The sequence below is a fragment of the Carcharodon carcharias genome, chromosome 26 (assembly GCF_017639515.1).
Source record: "Carcharodon carcharias isolate sCarCar2 chromosome 26, sCarCar2.pri, whole genome shotgun sequence".
Lineage (NCBI taxonomy): Eukaryota > Metazoa > Chordata > Chondrichthyes > Lamniformes > Lamnidae > Carcharodon > Carcharodon carcharias.
Genome location: NC_054492.1, coordinates 41,099,794 through 41,116,594, shown reverse-complemented (window position 1 = coordinate 41,116,594; position 16,801 = coordinate 41,099,794). Strand labels below are relative to the sequence as shown.

At 44.1% G+C, this 16,801-nt stretch overlaps 1 protein-coding gene across 2 annotated transcripts in view; it reads left to right on the top strand.

Moving 5' to 3' along the window:
- myo1ea (myosin IEa) overlaps nt 1–16,801 on the top strand; it is a 154,144-nt gene that overhangs the window by 36,556 nt on the left and 100,787 nt on the right. For both annotated transcript variants that reach the window (XM_041174806.1, XM_041174805.1), the window contains exon 2: nt 10,763–10,906. In XM_041174806.1, the coding sequence (XP_041030740.1) occupies nt 10,763–10,906 (144 nt within the window). The remainder of the gene's footprint in view (nt 1–10,762; nt 10,907–16,801) is intronic.

Here is a 16,801-nt window from a genome sequence, read left to right as displayed (position 1 = left end):
GAGGGGAACTTCCAGGTGGTGGTGTTCCCATCTATCTGTTGCCCTTGTTTTTCTAGATGGTAGTGGTCGTGGGTTTTGGAAGGTGCTATTGAAGGAGCCTTGGTGAATTCCTGCAGTGCATCTTGTAGGTGGTACATACTGCTGCTACTGTGCACCGGTGGTGGAGGGAGCGAATGTTTGTGAATGTGGTGCCAATCAATGGAGTGTAATGTGGGAAAATGTGAGGTTGTCCGTTTTGGCAGGTCGAGTAAAAAAAGAAGCATATTATCTAAATGGTGAGAGATTGCAAAGCCATGAGATGCAGAGGGATTTGGGTGACCTTGTGCACTGATTGCAAAAGGGTAGTATGTGGGTGCAGCAAGTAATTAATAAAGCTAATAGAATGTAATCATTTATTGCGAGAGGAATTGAATACAAGAGTAGGGAGGTTGTGGTTCAGTTATACAGGGCATCGGTCAGGCCACACCTGCAGTACTGTGTACAGTATTAGTCTCCATATTTAAGGAAAGATGTAAATGCATTGAAAGCAGTTCAGAGAAAGATTACCAGATTAATACCTGGAATGGGCGGGTTGTCTTATGAGGAAAGACTGGACAGGCTAGGCTCGTATCCGCTGGAGATTAGAGTAAGAGGCGGCTTGATTGAAACATATAAGATCCTGAGGGGCCTTGACAGGGTGCATGTGGAGAGGGTGTTTCCTGTTGTGGGAGAATCTAGAACTAGGGGGTCACTGTTTAAAAATAAGGGGTCGCCCTTTTCAGACAAAGACGGGGAAATATTTTTTCTCTGACGATTAAGACTTTGTAATTCTGGTACTCAAAAGGTCGTTGAGGCAGAGTCTTTGAATATCTTTAAGTCAGAGGTAAAAAGATTCTTGTAAAGCAAAGGGGTGAAAGGTTATCGGGGGTAGGCAGGAATGTGAAGTTGAGGTTATAATTAGATCAGCCAAGATCTTATTGAATGGCAGAGCAGGCTCGAGGGGCCGAGTGGCCTATACCTGTTCCTAATTTGTATTCGTATCTACCTGAAAGGGCAGATGGATTTAATGTTTCATCCAAAGTCAGCACCTCTTATAGTGCAGCATCCCCTCAGTACTGCACTGGAATGTCAGGTCAGATCTTGTCCCCAAGTTTCTACAGTGGGACTTAAACCCACAACCTTCTGACTCAAAGGCAAGCAAGTTACCACTGAATCAAGGCTGACAACTGCCTATCAAGAGGTCAAATTCTATTTCGGCTTCCATACCAGGATAACTGTTTGCCTAACAGCAACAATTTGCATTTATACAGCACCTATAATGTAATAAAAAATCCCAACATGCTTTCCAGTGGCGTTATGAAACAAAATTTGATACTGAACCACTTAAGAAGATATTCAGGCAGATGGTCAGAAGTAGTTTGTAAGGAGTATCTGTTATGACCAAAGCAGATGTTAATTGCTGAGCACACGAAATCCCAGAGGAAACTTGGCTTACGGGCCATCATACCCTTTTTTGGTATTCTGAAAATGAGAAGAAAACATATTGATCTCAGCAGCGTGAAATCCAGTGACACTTTTTTGGGATTTTAAAAATTAAAAGTAAATGTTTTATTAACAAGAAGAAAATAAAACATAGGCACACAAGATTACTGTTACACAGTTAGAATTGGTCTTACAAAACATTCCCCCAAAAGACTCCCTACTAAGTCAGACCCACAAGTAATCATCATCATCCAGGCAACACTCCCTTTTAGATGTTTAACTATAAAAGTCCAGTAATATTACCCTAGGCCGTAGCTTTAATAAAGGCATGCCACATGACCTCTTAAACTCTCTTTCACTCTGCTGGGGAAACCCAAGACTTAAGACCAAGACTGCTTTTTCCAAGACTTTTCTGGCTTGACTGGATGGCTGATTCAAACTGCATCTTCTCCCAGCCTAGAGCTGTTTCCAGGAGACCTTTCGTACATAGCCAACTGCCAACCAACCTATAGCTAGCAACTAAACTCTCCATAGTAGCTCTAAAATACCTTTCTCCCCCTTTCATCTCAGGTTCCATTGTTCTCGCACCCCTTTGAAACTCAAATCCTTCAAAAAAGTAAAATCTTTCACGTTTCTATTTTGTCTCTGCTTTTGGGTCAATAAAATGTAACATACCCTCTTGTATTTACCCATGGAACTGCTATAAGATGCAAAAATGTTTCTTATATCTCTGACTTCCCTTTGATATTCAAACAAACTCTCAACATATGTAAAAATGCAAATGTTAGATCCAAACTATTTACTTGTATCTCAAACCCACCATAATTTCTCATTACAAATGCACATCTAATGACTCCATCCTTTATTATCACACAGCTGATGGCAAATACTGAGTTGTTCAAATACCAGAGGGAAAGTTGAAACAACTGTCATAACCTATTTTTGCAATTTGAATGTTTCGAGATGCAGGCTTTGAATTCAGTAGTTATAAGACCACCAAGTCTCAATAGGTTTTTTATAAAACTAAATTAAGCGTTTATTAATATAAGAAAAGTTGTAAGCACATACGCATGTCTACAAAATTACTGCTATAATAACTACAAAAATCCCCTAATTAATCTGACTCCCAGTTACACCTCCATTAAGGCAACAGTAAACACATCCCTGGCAAAGCACACCCTGGACAGTCAAATTCAAAATGAGTTTCTTTCAGCTCTGGGTCCTTGCAGACAGTGGTTTGAGGCTTATAGGCTAGAGGCTTTAGATCTTAGAATCCCTCCTCCTTTACCAATAGCCTTTTCTTCCTTTATATATATTTCCTCTTCTGAATGCAAATTCTCATTGTATCACTAGGTCTTTTGAACTTCACTTCTAACATTAAAACCCCTTTCATAGCACCAATTTTATTAGTACTTGAAAAAATAAACACATTGTTTAGCTTCTGGCTAGTTGTGATACTTCACCCATTCATTTGAATGGTTTATTTAAAAATGCAAATTACCCCCTTTTCACTTCACCTTGTAGGTTCCCTATGTTTACCTAATTACCATTTCAAACCTACTTCTCTTCTATTCATCAAAGCCTCTAGACCAGCTGACTTTAATCCAATTAAGACACACACATACATAGACACAGACATCACTAACAAAAACAGAATTACCTGGAAAAACTCAGCAGGTCTGGCAGCATCGGCGGAGAAGAAAAGAGTTGACGTTTCGAGTCCTCATGACCCTTCAACAGAACTGAGTGAATCTAAGGAGAGGGGTGAAATATAAGCTGGTTTAAGGTGGGGGGGGGGGGTTTGGGTGGGGGGAAGAGAAGTCGGGGGGGTGTGGTTGTAGGGACAAGCAAGCAGTGATATGAGCAGATAATTAAAAGATGTCACAGACAAAAGAACAAAAGAACACAGGCGTTGAAGGTGGTGATATTATCTAAACGAATGTGCTAATTAAGAATGGATGGTAGGGCACTCAAGGTACAGCTTTATTGGGGGTGGGGTGGAAAGGCTAGCAGGGCATAAAAGATTTAAAAATAATGGAAATAGGTGGGAAAAGAAAAATCTATATAAATTATTGGAAAAAAACAAAAGGAAGGGGGAAGAAACAGAAAGGGGGTGGGGATGGAGGAGGGAGTTCAAGATCTAAAGTTGTTGAATTCAATATTCAGTCCGGAAGGCTGTAAAGTGCCAACTCGGAAGATGAGGTGCTGTTCCTTCAGTTTGCGTTGGGCTTCACTGGAACAATGCAGCAAGCCAAGGACAGACATGTGGGCAAGAGAGCAGGGTGGAGTGTTAAAATAAAGTGACAGGGAGGTTTGGGTCATTCTTGCGGACAGACCACAGGTGTTCTGCAAAGCGGTCGCCCAGTTTACGTTTGGTCTCTCCAATGTAGAGGAGACCACATTGGGAGCAACAAATGCAGTAGACTAAGTTGGGGGAAATGCAAGTGAAATGTTGCTTCACTTGAAAGGAGTGTTTGGGCCCTTGGACGGTGAGGAGAGAGGAAGTAAAGGGGCAAGTGTTACATCTTTTGCGTGGGCATGGGGTGGTGCCATAGGTGGGGGTTGAGGAGTAGGGGTTGATGGAGGAGTGGACCAGGGTGTCCCAGAGGGAATGATCCCTAAGGAATGCCGCCAGGGGGGTGAAGGGAAGATATGTCTGGTGGTGGCATCATGCTGGAGTTGGGGGAAATGGCGGAGGATGATCCTTTGAATGCGGAGGCTGGTGGGGTGATAAGTGAGGACAACGGGGACCCTATCATGTTTCTGGGAGGGAGGAGAAGGCGTGAGGGCGGATGCGCGGGAGATGGGCCGGACACGGTTGAGGGCCCTGTCAACGACCGTGGGTGGAAAACCTCGGTTAAGGAAGAAGGAGGACATGTCAGAGGAACTGTTTTTGAAGGTAGCATCATCAGAACAGATGTGATGGAGGCGAAGGAACTGAGAGAATGGGATGGAGTCCTTACAGAAAGCGGGGTGTGAGGTGCTGTAGTCGAGGTAGCTGTGGGAGTCGGTAGGCTTGTAATGAATATTGGTGGACAATATCACCAGAAATTGAGACAGAGAGGTCAAGGAAGGGAAGGGAAGTGTCAGAGATGGACCACGTGAAAATGATGGAGGGGTGGAGATTGGAAGCAAAATTAATAAATTTTTCCAAGTCCCGACGAGAGCATGAAGCAGCACCGAAGTAATCATCGATGTACTGGAGAAAGAGTTGTGGGAGGGTGATGGACTAGGACTGGAACAAGGAATGTTCCACATACCCCATAAAGAGACAGGCATAGCTGGGGCCCATGCGAGTACCCATAGCCACACCTTTTATTTGGAGGAAGTGAGAGGAGTTGAAGGAGAAATTGTTCAGTGTGAGAACAAGTTCAGCCAGACGGAGGAGAGTAGTGGTGGATGGGGATTGTTTGGGCCTCTGTTCGAGGAAGAAGCTAAGGGCCCTCAGACCATCCTGGTGGGGGATGGAGGTGTAGAGGGATTGGACTTCCATAGTGAGGAGGAAGCGGTTGGAGCCAGGGAACTGGAAATTGTTGATGTGAAGTAAGGTGTCAGAGGAATCACTGATGTAGGTGGGAAGGTACTGGACAAGGGGAGAGAGAAGGGAGTCAAGATAACGATAAATGAGTTCCGTGAGGCAGGAGCAAGCTGACACGATCGGTCTACCGGGACAGTACTGTTTGTGGATTTTGGGTAGGAGGTAGAAGCGGGCCGTCCAAGGTTGGGCCACTATCAGGTTGGAAGCTGTGGGAGGAAGATCTCCAGAGGAGATGAGGTCAGTGACAGTCCTGGAAACAATGGCTTGATGTTCAGTGGTGGGGTCATGGTCCAGGGAGAGGTAGGAGGAAGTGTCTGCAAGTTGACGCTCAGCCTCTGTGAGATAGAGGTCAGTGCGCCAGACAACAACAGCACCATCCTTGTCAGTAGGTTTGATGACAATGTCAGGGTTGGACCTGAGAGAACGGAGTGCAGTAAGTTCAGAGAGAGACAGATTAGAATGGGTGAGAGGAGCAGAGAAATTGAGACGACTAATGTCGCGCCGACAGATCTCAATGAAAAGATCAAGAGAAGGTAAGAATCCAGAGGGAGGGGTCCAGGTGGAGGGAGAATATTGGAGGTGGGTAAAAGGATCCGTTGAAAGGGGAGAGGACTCCAGCCCAAAGAAGTGAGCCCGGAGACGAAGACGGCGGAAGAAGAGTTCAGCATCGTGCCGAGCCCAAAATTCATTGAGATGAGGGCGTAAGGGTATGAAACTAAGTCCTTTGCTGAGCACTGAACATTCAGCGTCGGAGAGGGGAAGGTCAGGGGGTATAGTGAATACACGGCCGGGGCTGGGATTGGAAGATGGGGTGGGGACGGAGGAACAGGCAGGGGTGGAGGGTCTGAGATGGGTGTTGGTGTCGATGAGTTGTTGGAGCTTGCGTTCCTTAGCACTTGAGAGAAAGAGAAGGAATTCTAGAGCTTGGGGCCTAAGCTGCCAAAGGCACTGCCACCAATGCTGGAGAGATTAAAATCAGCAATGTGCAACAGGCCAAAATTGGAGGAGTGCTGATATGTCAGAGGATTGTAGGGATGGAGGAGGTTATAGAGATAGGGAGGAGCGAGGCCATGGAGGGATTTCAAAACCCAGGATGAGAATAGGCATAAGAATTTTGAAGAATATTCATGGATACATTTTCCAGCTGGTTTTATTCACACATAAGCATTAAATGTGATTTTTGCATTAAGTATCACATTATCCTCTAGGTAATGGAGAAATATACATCTGTATAATAGGCAACCTTTGTGACTGCCAATATTCCCAGAAGAGCCATAAGATTGGAAATTACTGAAGGGAAATTTATGGAGTCCATGGGGGTCTCAGCCACCGGCTTGGGAGCCAAAGAGAGAACCATACTGCCTCCTTCAGGAAGGCCTGCTGGTATTATATGCCAATCAGGCATTTGGGAGGTCACTGGCAGGCCTTCCACTGGATCAGGACTCTGGAGGCAGGAAGTCCTGCCTGCTGAGAACTGCTGGCCAATCAGAGGCCAGCAGCTCTTTTACCCAGTAGTGCCACTGGGGAGGTGGCGGCAGCTGTCAGAATGACTCCCACCAGAGGCCCAGGATCATGGAGTGATCCAGCCCAGAGGTAAGTGATGGGGTTTTGTGGAGTGAGAGTTGTGGGGTGAGGCTGGTGGTAGGGGGTTGGCAGCAAGGCTGAGAGGGCTCTCAGCAGATCACTTTGATCAGGCATTGAGTGCCTTTGAATGAGGGACCCCCACCCCGGGAGATCACAAGCAACCCACACAAGCTTGCATGTCATGCTCTCCACCTGGTGACAGGCCTGCCCGTTGCTGGCTAAATACCGGCGGCAGAGGGACAAGGCATTTAATTGGGCATTAATTGCCCATTAAAGGGCCTTAATTGGCATTGGGGCAGGAAAGCCATACATGGGCCTTCCCGCCAGGACCTTATCTGGGGTGAAGGCAGGAGGATTATAGGGACCTCACCACCACCATCCCACCTGATTTAAATACCCTCCCTCCTCCAAACTCACCACGTGGGGGAGAGCATAAAATACCACCCACTGCTTTTGATTGTGAGCATATAAACACTTTTTTTAATACGATAATCATCTATATTTTGAGGCACCCCTGTTTATTTTAGATGGAATAACACTTCCCTTAAAATAAGAAGCAAAGACTGCCAAACAAAAATTAAGGACCAATGTCATATCATCATTTCTTGGGGTCTATGTTGCAGCAGTGCTTAAAATATTTCAGCAATAAACAACTGAGCAAAAGGCTCCACTCATCTTGTATTAATTGTATAATTCATAACCTTTCTGTAACACAATGTGAATTGCAGCAAGAGATTCATATCCTCAATATTTCAGTGGAGCCAGATCTTTAGTGTGTCACCTGACTTTGAGTGAAACATTTACAGTCAGATTTGCTCCCCATCTATGACAGCTAGATTTCTAATGATTGCTAGCATGAAGTTTTATATGGTCTGTGAGACAAGGTACATTTCAAGGTAAATCATTTTGAATTAAGTTAGCACATTTATGATGTTTTGGCACTCCTTGATTACTGTATAAGATTCTTCCACCATCTGCCATGTACAGAACTTTTAATATGCCCTTGGGCAAATGGGAGCTGACTTCTGCTGTACAGGACATATTTTACATTTTTAAATGATTTGTACACTTCCACAAAGTTGGCAACGTGAGTATATTTGAGATGTACTGCCTGTCTCCATACAGTAAACAAAAACTCAAGAACCAAGAAGATCCAAAACAAAACTAATTCCTGAGCTGGTTTATTAGTGGTAATGATACTGCAGTTGGTCTCTGTGTCCCTGGTACAGAGGGGGAATGCAGAGGGAAGAATATGCCAGGGTTCTCACTCCTGATTGCTATGAAATGGAAATATGTATGAGTGAGTGTTAGCAGGCCAGTTACTAGTCTGGTGGGGGCTCACCCATAATCCTTAAATGGGGTCTTTCACCAGGAGTCATTGAGTAGCATTGTAGGACTGGAAGCCTGGTTGACTTTTCCCTTTCCCAGCAGCAACATTGAAGCTAATTTTAACAAGAATGTCAGCTGAGTTTGGCTAATGCAGTACAGAGCAGGGATCAAACCCCAATCTTTTCTGGTGCATCTACGAGCTAATACTTCAGAGCCATGGGGTGCGCATTCTGAGGTCTTTTTGTCTAAGGTCGCTGCATGCTGACCTCTATTATAGCCTGGGCTTCTTCCAATACTTTATACCTGGGATAAATGCAACAGTCAGTTTCCATGGGAAAGCCTCTGCACCAACTGGAACTTGTGCTTGGACTATTTGAACTAGCATTGCCACAGTTCAACGGTTGAACTCTTGCACTGTATGAATATAATATGGTTCACTCAACTCCTGCTCGAAATCTCTCCAAACCAGCTGGAAATATTATCCTAACAGACCATTTCATGCAAGCCAAATACCATCAAAAAGTAAAATCATAGACAGGCAAATGTAAAACAAATGATTTTAAAAAACTGTCATCTCAGCGTTATTTTAAAGATATTTTTCATGTACCAAAAATAACCTAAGATTTTCTGTGGTGCAGTTCTGTAACATGCACATACCATTAGAGCTGCTGAAACCTGCCTTCGTGAAACCTGTACATGTGTTGGAAGCAGATGAATTGATCCAAAGGAACACTTTCTGCATTTATTTCCAGATTCCGGTTACAGAACTTTAAGCCTCAGTAAAATTCTTTGATCCCTTTCAAAGAGCTAACGCTAACATGATGGGCTGAATGACCTCCTTCTGTGCTTTAAGATTCCATGACACTTAAGAATCAGAACAAAGGCACAATGCAAGAAACTGGATTGGTTGTTGGTCATTGGCAGGAACCTCCAACATCTGTTTTGGCCATCTGGCCAGCTTTTGAAAGATGAAGCATGTTTTTGATAATTCATCTATTGAGGATAATAGCATAGTGACAATCTCTATATATGAATATATCAAAAGCCTAAGACATTTGAGAACCAGTCTGGATCTGTTCAGGGGCTTTTTATAATCTAAGACATAAACAAAAGGCAAACCCATTCAGTTCAGTGTCAAACTCAGATGGTATATTCTATCCTTTACAAAAGCAACAAAGATCACTCAGTAAATCTGTCACAGAAGCCATGATTATATTCTTCTAATACTAGAGATGATTACAAACTCTGCTGAAATATACAGTATAGAGATTCTTATGATCTGAAACAAGATTGATCTTCTATTCCATCACTGCCACCCCCTCCCCCAATGAGTGTTGAAGGTTGTACTTACCAACAATGTATCCACTCTGATCTGATAGCAAAAGGAGAGGAACTTTCATCTATCAGGGTTCCAAGTAAGACAAGTTTCAACATTATCAGTCCAGTTTCTATTGATATAACATAAGCCAGCACGAAAAAAGTATTTATGCTCCAAGGGCTCCTTGTTCAGAGTCGAACCCTCCACAGTATTATAGCTGATGAGCACTGTTCTTAACTCCAAAGTGGCAGTGTTTTTACAAAGCTGATGTGAGTTTGCTCGCACTTATTGGGTGGAGTAAAATGCCCACCTGGTGGCGGGTTTGGTTGAAGGAGTGATTTAATTGAGCAGAAGAGTGAGGGATGAGAACCCTGCCACGTTACTGTCTCTATCCCGATTAAGCCCAAGGTGGGGGGGGGAACCTCGTGAATGGCCTTCCCTCCCTGCTGCCAACTGAGAACCTTGGGTGGGCAATAAATGTCCACTTAAAGGCCTCGCCACACTGCAGGGAACTCACCTTGGGGGAAGCCTGAAAAGCAGACCCTATCGGGGTTGCTTGCATAGTCCCAGAAGGTGTGGGGGTCTCTCATTCAAAGACACAGTGCCAGATCGAGGGACCCAGCACTGGGAAAGGGAGGCCATGGAAGCCACTGCTCTTTCCTTGCTGCCAACCAACCCCCCCGCCGACATCCCCTGTGACCCCCTCGTCCTGCCATCACTCACCTAAGGCCTGGCTCCCTCGGCGACCCTGGGCCTCAGATACGTATAGTACCAGCAGCAACCACAGCCTCCTCGGTGGCATTACGGAGCAGTGAATAGCTGTCCGCCTCTGATCGGGTGTATTTCTGCTGCTGGGTAGAAGGGTCCCTGCTGTCTTCCTGGGGGGAAAAAAGGCAGTGCAGGCTCTCAACAGTTCTGTAACGAGACCCCTGCTGCCTTCATTAGATTCTCCCATTGTTTCACCAATTCAGTCTCCCACACAGAATGTGGAACCGTGGCAACCTTCTGCCACTTACCAGTGACTCCCAATGTAACTCAGTATAGTTGAGGGACATTTTTCACTGAGGTGTTTCTGATTCCTGAAGAATGTTTTTAAAATGTGTTAATTATCATACATATGCATTTCTGAGTCCAAAGATTTCATAATTACCACTCGTAAGAATGCTACTTCCAATTAAGGACTTTAAGCTACATGTTTAAACTAATCAGAAATAGTTTTAAAATAGACAGTAGGAAGGATTTTATTTCCTCAGTGATAAATGTTCAGGATAATAGGGAGGGAGTAGCAACAAAAATATTTCTAATGATCAAAATGAGGTTTTATAAGTGGAGACTTAGTACTGGAGGGAAGAGCTAATGGTTTAAATTATTGCTTCTCATCCTTCATAATTCTGGTGTTCTTATAGCATTAAATGTTCCAACAACAGAAGTCACAGTGGGAGCACTGACTGCATCATTGCTGCTGGAGAGTTAAAAGCAAACGAGTTGGCACCATGATTCATAAGTTTCTTCCCATCCTTCTCTTTCTGTAGGGAAGCAAAGGTCACTACAGATACCACTGGCAGAGCCACAATGTCAAACAGAGTGGAGTGGATGACATGGTGCTTCTCACGAAAATCACAGAAGATGGCATTGTCGACAACCTGAAGAAGCGATACATGGATGACTATATTTTTGTATCCTTTCAAAGCCTGACATAAAATCCAGGCAGAGAATAAACACAGGCTGAGTTTTTCCAGGTATTTTTGTTTTTGTTTCAGATTTCCAGCATCCGCAGTATTTTGTTTTTAACAAACACAGGAAGGCAGTCTAACAGGGTTTGGGAATCTTGATCTTGCATTTGAATTAATTAAAAATTACTCCAGGCATCTCCCAAGTCAATGCTGCCCATCAATAAACTTTTGTTAGTACTGACCATGCAGCATTCCCTTTCTGCTTGTGACTGGCCTCCAAATCAAAAGGCTAAACGGAGAAGACTCATTTTCCTTGGCAACAAAAAAAATCCTGTTTAAAATGGTAATCACATGACCTGAGATTCCAGCTATTGCATAAATATTTGCCCTTTAATCTGTGCCTAGACCAAATGTTTTCCTTCCCAAATAAACCATAAAAGCAAAGCTTTTAGTGGGGGAAGGGGTGGGGGAGCTACTTGCTGTTCACAGAACATCTTTGGTGTGATTGCCTGTGTTTCTCTTGTTTAATATCAAGTTTGCATCACAGTAAAAAGACACTTGGGCATTGAGCAGAGCATCATCATTACAAAAGTCTTGACTAGAACACAATGTCATTCTTAAAAGCAACTCTTGATTAATTAGGCTTGGTTTTTAATGTTGACTCATCCAGAAAGAGATTTTAATACAAAATTGCTGACTAGTTCATGTATTTAATGCTTTTATTTTTGTATATGTTGTCTTTATTATTATTCATTCAAGCCAGCATTCAAAATATATCTAGGTTTTTCCACAGAGAACAAATTTGACTTGGCATTGTTATTGCTCTGTGTCTGCTCTTTTTTTCTCCGCCATTCACTTTAATGCAACTCAAATCCCGCTGAAAGGAAGCTATTTCCAATGTACATATTGTAATGGGAGAAAGCTGCGATTATCTGGCTCATGTGCCCAACTGCTGACTAAGGCTTTTGTTAATCTGCAAGGTTAGCCAGTGAATAGCTGGGTTCTACAGAACAACAATTCCAATCTGTATTCTGTACTGAGCTCAACTTTCTCAGCTGCGATGGAGCTTCAACTCCACTGGACTAGGAGGAGAATATCTACCAGGATTCCCTACTCCTTCCCATTATCCAGAAAGCTGTGCTGCAAGTACACCTATGGAGACAGGATCGGCCTTGGCTATGATGTCCTTTGTGGACCAATAGCTTGATAACCCTCACTGTCAAGACTGGACATGATTTCATGGGATGCCAGGAGGTGTGAGTGTTTGAGGAACATTACTTAAGTACAGACTCAACACGTTCAGGAGAGGAAGGGGAAAGAAAATGAGGGAGGGAGAAAGAGTACATCAGTAGCAGCTCCTCGTTCTGGAATCCATTGTTAACTAGTCAGCATCTAGTTTCTGATCAATTGTGGATGAGGAAGACCGTTTGGTCTCTTTCAATTCATCCATTCAGTATTCCACCTCTCTGCTGTCTGTGGTGCCTAACTGACTCTTAAAGGATTTCATGTTTTCTTGCTGTAACTGGAATCAACTCGACAAGTACAAAATTAGCATTTGTACTTCATTGGCTCTAAAGCTCTTTGGAATGTCCTAAGCTTGTGAAAAGTGATATATAACTGTAAGTCTTATATTTGTTGACATGGGATGATTCTGGCGTTTTCGAGTCACTGTTCTATGAACATTCTTTGGAATGTCTATGAACAGTGACATTGATGCTTGCTGCCATTTTGAACTTTCTCTGCCCTCATTTTTGGTCCCCACACCACATACCAATCACTGGTTTAAAAGTGCAGGCTGATGATCTACGCTAGGTCTCGATTGATAGTGTTCTGGAACTGGTTGCTAAGAGATCGTTGGAGGTGTACAGTCTGGGACTATTGAGCCCGCAGTTTTCACACACTTCCTGCAGGAATCACCTTGGAACAATGGCTGCAGGAAGATGTGTGCGGTGCACAGAGTTGCACGTGAATTTATTTTGATAGCTTCGCCGCACGTGGGAAGGGGAACATCAGTCTGAGGTATTTAGAGCGTGCTGTTTTGCTACTATTTTTTGTGCTTTTAACACATTCAGTGGATAAGAAATAGCATATATGGTAGTATCTACACAGGTGATATCTACACAGGTGATATCTACACAGGTGATATCTACTTGAGTTCGAGAGGATAGTCCAAGGATGGTCAATGGCCAGGGTGGAGGCCACAGCATTGAAATGGGGCACAAATTTTCTGGTGTATGGTAACTAAATTTCTGCCTCTACATTTTTACTTATTTTCAGCAGTACATATGTAAGTTAGACGTATTTAGAAGGTTAGTTGACCGACTGTCACAGCAGTTCTTCTTTCAGTTAAAAGTTCCTGTGATCATTGAGGACACTGCCTGTGAATGGAACTGGACAATGCAAACTTGTGGGGAGATGCCAATTTGAAATTATTTTGCTTCTTGTGAAACTTAAAATGCTTCCATTCAGCAAAACTTAAGAAGTGTTCAAATTAGCCTAAACGTTTTAATCCTTTCAAAGACCCAGAGATTAAGAAGCGATCCTCATTTTGCTGAGCTGAGTACACAAAGCAGGCCTACTCCCTCATATTGGCTAATAATTGATCGGTTTATTTATTTTACATAAGCTTTCAAAGGTTTGCGCATTGTGTTGACTGGCAGACTGAGAATAAAGGCAGGGACACGTGAAATAATGTTGCCAGGCTGTGTCACTGCTGCCAGGGATTACAGCATTGGGCCATTGAAAGTGAGTATTGTTTGTGGGTGGCTGAGGTTTCATTGTGCAAACCAAACACAGTCACTTCTGAAAGGGGCCTGGCAGAGTCTTTAATGTTTGTATCTAAACAGATTTTGGGTAAACATTCTGGCAATTTCATTGACCTGTCACATGATTGTATTTTTTTTGTATTACATCACTTCCTGTTCTTTGGAAGACATTTTGCAGCATTAATGTTTGTGTTCACCTTCTCTGCCCCTCATCTCATACCCTCCTTTCCTGGAGGTGTTGTCTAGTTGGATAGTAGGATCAGCTAGGAGCACTTTCACCTCCTGAGTCACAAGATCCTGGGTTCAAGTTGCACTCCGAGACATGAGCACATAAATCATGTCTGACGTTCCAGTGCAGCACTGAAGAAGTGCTGCATTGTCAGAGGTGCTGTCTTTCAGATGAAACATTAAATTGAGGCTCCGTCTGCCTGCATGGATGGATGTAAAAGATTCCATGGCACTAGTTCAAAGAAAATAAGGGAGTTCTCCCTGCCAATATCTATTCCTCAGTCAGAATCACAACAAATTGTTACCTCGTCAATATCGCTATTTGGGGGAGTTTGCTGTGTCCAAACTGGTTCCTGCATTTCCTATATTACAATCCTACACTACACTTCAAAAGTACTTCATTGGCTGTGAAGTGCTTTGAGATGTCCATTGCTCATCAAAAGTGCTGTATAAGTGTAGGTCTTTCTGGATCCAGCTTCACAGGAGGCAGCAGCATTGTAGGGCCTTGCTGTTCCTTTTGTGAAGCAGTCCATGTCCAAATGCAGCAAGACCTGGACAGTATCCAGGCTTGGGCTGACAAGCGACAAATGGCATTCGCGCCACACAAGTGCCAGACAATTACCATCTCCAACAAGAGAGGATCTAACCATTGCCCCTTGTCGTCCAATGGCATTACCATCACTGAATCCCCCACTATCAACCTCCTGGGGGTTACCATTGACCAGAAACTGAACTGGACCAGCTGTATAAATACTGTGGCTACAAGAGCAGGTCAGAGGCTAGAAATCGTGCGACGAGTAACTCACCTCCTGACTCCCCAAAGCCTTTCCACCATCTACATGGCATAAGTCAGGAGTGTGATGGAATACTCCCCACTTACCTGGGTGAGTGCAGCTCTCACAGCACTCAAGAAGCTTGGCACCATCCAGGACAAAGCAGCCTGCTTGATTGGCACCACATCCACAAACATTCACTCCCTCCACCAACGACGCACAGTAGCAGCAGTGTGTACCATCTACAAGATGCACTGCAGGAATTCACCAAGGCTCCTGAGACAGCACCTTCCAAACTCACGACCAATACTATCTAGAAGGACAAGGGCAGCAAATACATGGGAATGTTACCACCTGGAAGTTCCCCTCCAAGTCACTCACCATCCTGACTTGGAAATATATCACTGTTCCTTCACACTGTTGCTGGGTCAAAATCCTGGAACTTCCTTCCTAACAGCACTTTGGTTGTACCTACACCACATGGACTGCAGCGGTTCAAGAAGGCAGCTCACTACCACCTTCTCAAGGGCAACTAGGGATGAGCAATAAATGCTGGCCCAGCCAGCGAAGCCCACATCCTGTGAATGGATAAATTTTTAAAAAGTCCAGTCAGTGATCCTTGCTAGACTATTCACCCATGGAGGGTGCTGAGTCTGTTCTTGCCCAATGTCTAATCTCGAGAACCTCAGATAGGGAGCAGGAACAAAGATGCCCCCTTCCCTCATCCAGGAAGGCATTTCAGCCCATGATCAACTAACTTGGCACAGAGCAGAGATTGAATTTGGGAATATCTTGTCTTTGTACCTTCATACCCATCTGCCGTGCATTTACACCTCAAGCCATACAAGGAATTCCCATAGTTTTGTTTTAGATTGTTTCCTTTTGCTGGTACAAATTGGTGTCCACCTACAGTATTGTACAGTGTGGCACTAGACACACAACTGCCCTTGCAACTCTTTCCCAAACCTGAAGTCAGTTGTTGAATCAAACCCCTATACATCGTTCCTGCTGGCCAGTACAGAATGGTCTGGGCAAACAGCACCCGGCAACCCTGTTAGTTGGGGAATGTTTATCCCTCGACTAACAGGCTATCTGGGTCATTATCACATTGCTGCTCATGGCAGCTGTGCACAAACTGGATGCCATGTTTCCCACATTGCAACGGTGACTACACCTCAGAACGTACTTCATTTGGCTATAAAACACCGGAGGTTGTGAAAGGTGCGTATAAATGCAAGTCCTTCTTGTCTGGGGAACTTGATGAAAAGGACAACCGGAAAACGGCAAGGCAGTGAGTCATTCTATGAGGCGAGGCTGTAGGGTGTGAGTGCAGGTTGGTGATGGCCTCATAATACTGCAGACTAACACTCGCGAATCACTCCAAAAGCAGAACTTCAGAAAAGGAACCCGATGTTCCTGTCTACCCCTAGATTAAAATTTAACTGGGTGCCCTGTACTAATATTAGCAAAATGTGACACTCTCATAGGTTCATGGAACAAGACTGTCATTATTTACACAGGCATTGGACTTTGGGAAAAAAAAGGCATGAAGCTGATTTGTATTGAATTATTCTGCAGATGAGTTTTGAGGCTACTTACAAAAGGGGGGAAAAAAAGCTGTTTCTCTAAATTGCAATGCTGTAATTTCAGAGGCCGAGTTCCTGGCCAGCAGAATGGTTACACTGGAATAGAATATGTCTCAAACAGTATTCTTTTACTAGTTTAGAAACAAAAGTACTTCTTATTGAATATGCTTTTTAATGTCACCATGAGTTTTATTTTGCCCCAAATCGCTTCTCTTCAAGCGCTAAGGCCGCAGTAAAGCTGGTGATGACTTTGAAACTCCTTTTGGAAATGACACTGAAATTGTGGATGGAGTTTAATGTAGGTGACAGAGCCGAGCGGTGCCTCTCTTTGGGTAGGACTGTCACATTAAGTGCCAATTGGGCACTTAACTGGGCAGCAGCGGGCCTTCCCCAAGGCCCCAGAGGCAGAGCTCCATCCGTCAAGAGCTGCCGGCCACAGGTAAATGATGGTGGGAAAAGGATCACAGGGTGGGGTTCAAGAGAGGGTGGGGGATTGACAGGAAGGGCGGGGCGGTGGGACGGGGAGCAGGGGTGGGGTTGGCTCAT